Source organism: Nanorana parkeri, unplaced genomic scaffold (genome assembly GCF_000935625.1).
Source record: "Nanorana parkeri isolate BGI_ZX_2015 unplaced genomic scaffold, ASM93562v1 scaffold323, whole genome shotgun sequence".
NCBI classification, from domain to species: domain Eukaryota; kingdom Metazoa; phylum Chordata; class Amphibia; order Anura; family Dicroglossidae; genus Nanorana; species Nanorana parkeri.
The window spans coordinates 3,116-6,789 of NW_017306591.1; the positions used below are offsets into that span (position 1 = coordinate 3,116).

A 3,674-nucleotide genomic window follows, 5' to 3' on the forward strand; every position below is an offset into this window, starting at 1 on the left:
TTGATGCGTGTGAGTTGGGGGGGGGGGGGGGCTCAGCTTCAATCAGCGAGCTCGCAGAGGGGTCCTCCAGAGTCACTTTCTCTCTCTCTCTGTATATAATGAGTTTGTTTTATATTTATTTCCCACCCCGCCCTATTTTGTGTCTGTGCCCGCCCCCTTCCCACCATGTCGTTCTAAAAAAATCTGCATCATGTGACTGGAGCATGGTTCAGTCCATCTCAGTATACACCCCTGAGGAGCGGGAGGAGGGGGAGGGGCACCTACGGGAATAAATCTTACAACCATACTTTGGAATGTGATGACGATTGTCTGTGTTGTCGCGCTCCAGGCACGGTCCGGTAGGCTTGGTACACGTGGACGCGCACACCGACACGGGAGACATGGCGCTCGGCGAGAAGATCTACCACGGGACGCCCTTCCGGCGCTGCGTGGACGAGGGCCTCCTGGACTGTAAGAGGGTGGTGCAGATTGGAATCCGAGGCTCCTCCTACACCGCCGATCCCTACAAATTCTGCAACGACCAGGTAGGTGGTCCCAGGTATATGGTCATGGGATGATGGCGCCCCGGCCATGCGGTATGCGGGTGGCCGCGTGCTGCTCCAGCTCCTCGCCAATGTTGGCTATGAGCACCACAAGAACCTCCACAAGTGAGTCCAGTAAGAATACGTTTGATTGGCAACTCAAATCACTGCCATCGTATCCATTTGATTGGCAACCATTGTCCCGTATCTTACTGATAGTACTGCCAGTACTCAAGCCCTGACGAAGGGGAGAGTTGAGCCCACGAAACGCGTCAGCTGTTTGACTTCTTCTAAAGACACATTCTTATTGGACCCACGCAAGCCTTTGTGGCACTCTCATCCATTGTACGCACCCTAGACTGCTCTGGGGAACCTCTTGGACACCCCAGTTGACAGAGAGCTGCCTCTGAAGGTTGGACCATTACCCTAAGATATTCTTACCCCGGGGTCTGGCAGAGTCCACCATGGTCCGGCAGAGTCCAGCGCCTTACCAACTCCTATCCTACTGAACAGGATAAGTTAGCTGCATCTCCTATATCTTGCAGGGATTCCGGGTCGTCATCGCTGAAGATTGCTGGTTCAAGTCTCTGGCTCCGCTCATGTCGGAGGTCCGCCTCCAGATGGGGGACAAGCCCGTTTACATCACTTTTGACATTGATGGTATCGACCCATCGTTTGCCCCCGGCACAGGGACCCCGGAGGTCGCCGGTCTCACAACACATCAGGTAGGAAAATCAAGTCCATAAGCCGGTAGGTTGGGCTGCCCAAGACTCCTCCTGGTTGGTGTTGGCCAATAGCAACCTGAGCCAACCTGAACTTTTCTTGGTTTCCGCCCTCCAGGCTCTGGAGATCATCCGCGGCTGCCGAGGACTGAACATCGTAGGGGGTGACCTGGTGGAAGTCGCCCCAATGTATGACCTCTCAGGTGAGTGTTGATGGGCTGTGTAGAATAGTCATATGACCGTGTAGAACCAGCTCCATACCTCCAATAAGACGCAGAGGGAGGAGCCATGACAGCCTGGCAGAGAGTCATGGTTAGGACGGTCTCCTGAAATGGTCACATGCCCCTCCTCCTCCACCGCGGCCGGTGTCCCGCGGCATCATCACCTCTGATGCAAAGCTATGGAACCTGCATTAGATGTGATGACACCAGCGGGCCTCCGACTGCCGGAGCGAATGGGAGAAGAGGCTGCGGGGACGGGTCTAGCAGCCTTCACCCCTCACCGTGCGGGGGAGCCCCACTCCAAGGGCAGTTTTTTTTTCTCGGTTTGCCCCGGAGAGGAACCTCACCCCTCCGCGTTGCCTCCGGTTCAATGATCATGAATTGCGTTGCAGGTAACACGGCTCTGACCGCCGCCAACCTCTTGTTCGAAATGCTGTGCGTTCTACCCAAAGTGAAGACCTTCTAGGAGGGGCGTGGCCACCATCGGACAGCGGGCGGCGCTCAGTCTGAAGAAGGACAGCCGCCGACAAGCACAGAATACCGGAAATAGAAGGTCAAAGGGCAGCGGTTCAATCAGCAGCCAATCACAGGTCGTCTTTACTGCATGGCCGGAATCTGGCTCTCGGGATCAACATTCCTCTACAGTGACACCGACAAGAGGATGTAACTCCAAATCACCCGAACCCCAAATAAAAGTCATTTCATTGTAAACGTCGTTTTCATCTTTATAAATCTGTAGCTTACATTTAATTTACGGAGATCCCGCCATGGAGGACCTTGTTCTGGCACTTCCTGTTATAGGGTGACAACACTGAGTCCCTGTTCAGGTACTTCCTGTTATAGGGTGAAAAAGCTGTCCTTATCCCGGCACTTCCTGTTATAGGGTGACGGCCCTCTGTCCTTATCCCGGCACTTCCTGTTATAGGGTGACAACGCTCTGTCCTTGTTCAGGCACTTCCTGTTATAGGGTGACCACGCTCTGTCCCTGTTTAGGTACTTCCTGTTATAGGGTGACGATGCTCTGTTCGTACAAATGATATCATATCACGGGTCGGCAACCTCAGCACTCCAGCTACTGTGGAACTACATGTCCCATGAGGCATTGCAAGATTCTGACAGCCACAGACATGACTCCCGGAGGGAGCAGCATGATAGGATATGTAGTTTCACAACAGCTTGAGCGCTCAGGATGCCTAATGTCCTCAGAGAAATCGAATACCTACCTTCTGTAATTTATTTCCTTGTGCACACATATGACAGAACAAAAGGTGGGCGGAGCACCTTGTGACCCAATAATGGACCCTTGTGCCCATATATGGCCGAACACAGGTGGGCGGAGCACCTGCGACCCAATGGTAGACCCTTGTGCCCATATATGGCAGGACACAAGTGGGCGGAGCACCTTGTGACCCAATGGTAGACCCTTGTGCCCATATATGGCAGAACACAGGTGGGCGGAGCACCTGCGACCCAATAATGGACCCTTGTGCCCATATATGGTGGAACATGGGTGGCTGGAGCACCTTGTGACCCAATGGTAGACCCTTGTGCCCATATATGGCAGAACACAGGTGGGCGGAGCACCTGCGACCCAATAATGGACCCTTGTGCCCATATATGGTGGAACATGGGTGGCTGGAGCACCTTGTGACCCAATGGTAGACCCTTGTGCCCATATATGGCAGAACACAGGTGGGCGGAGCACCTGCGACCCAATAATGGACCCTTGTGCCCATATATGGTGGAACATGGGTGGCTGGAGCACCTTGTGACCCAATGGTAGACCCTTGTGCCCATATATGGCAGAACACAGGTGGGCGGAGCACCTGCGACCCAATAATGGACCCTTGTGCCCATATATGGTGGAACACAGGTGGGCGGGGCACCAGCCATATGCACGCGATGTGATTGGTGGACCAAGACAACCAGCCCCTCCGTTCCGGTCCCTCGCTCTCCCCCATGACATCACACCATACGTCACACAGTAAAATAGTTTATTTCAGAGTTCATCGCAGTAATAATCTTAAAACAAATAATAATACAAATGACGGTATAAGTTAAATAATATAAAAAACTGAAATAAGTTATTTTATTTAATCTAATTAAAAAAAAAGTGCAAAGTTTTCTGCCAGAAATAAAATGTCATCAAATCGTTTCCTTAGTGTTGTGATGTCATCAGTTGCCGCGGGGGATGGGGAAGTTTAACAGTT

The 3,674-nt window shown here is 52.6% G+C and overlaps 1 protein-coding gene across 1 annotated transcript in view; it reads left to right on the forward strand.

Annotated features, from left to right (window-relative positions):
• The window catches only part of AGMAT (agmatinase), a gene marked incomplete at its 5' end in the record, with an annotated part of 5,076 nt that extends 3,111 nt beyond the window's left edge, over window positions 1-1,965 (forward strand). Inside the window, 4 exons of the mRNA XM_018558164.1 lie at window positions 329-524; window positions 1,067-1,246; window positions 1,362-1,446; window positions 1,857-1,965. Of these exons, the coding sequence (XP_018413666.1) occupies window positions 329-524; window positions 1,067-1,246; window positions 1,362-1,446; window positions 1,857-1,930 (535 nt within the window). The remainder of the gene's footprint in view (window positions 1-328; window positions 525-1,066; window positions 1,247-1,361; window positions 1,447-1,856) is intronic.
• Window positions 1,966-3,674: the final 1,709 nt, after the last annotated feature.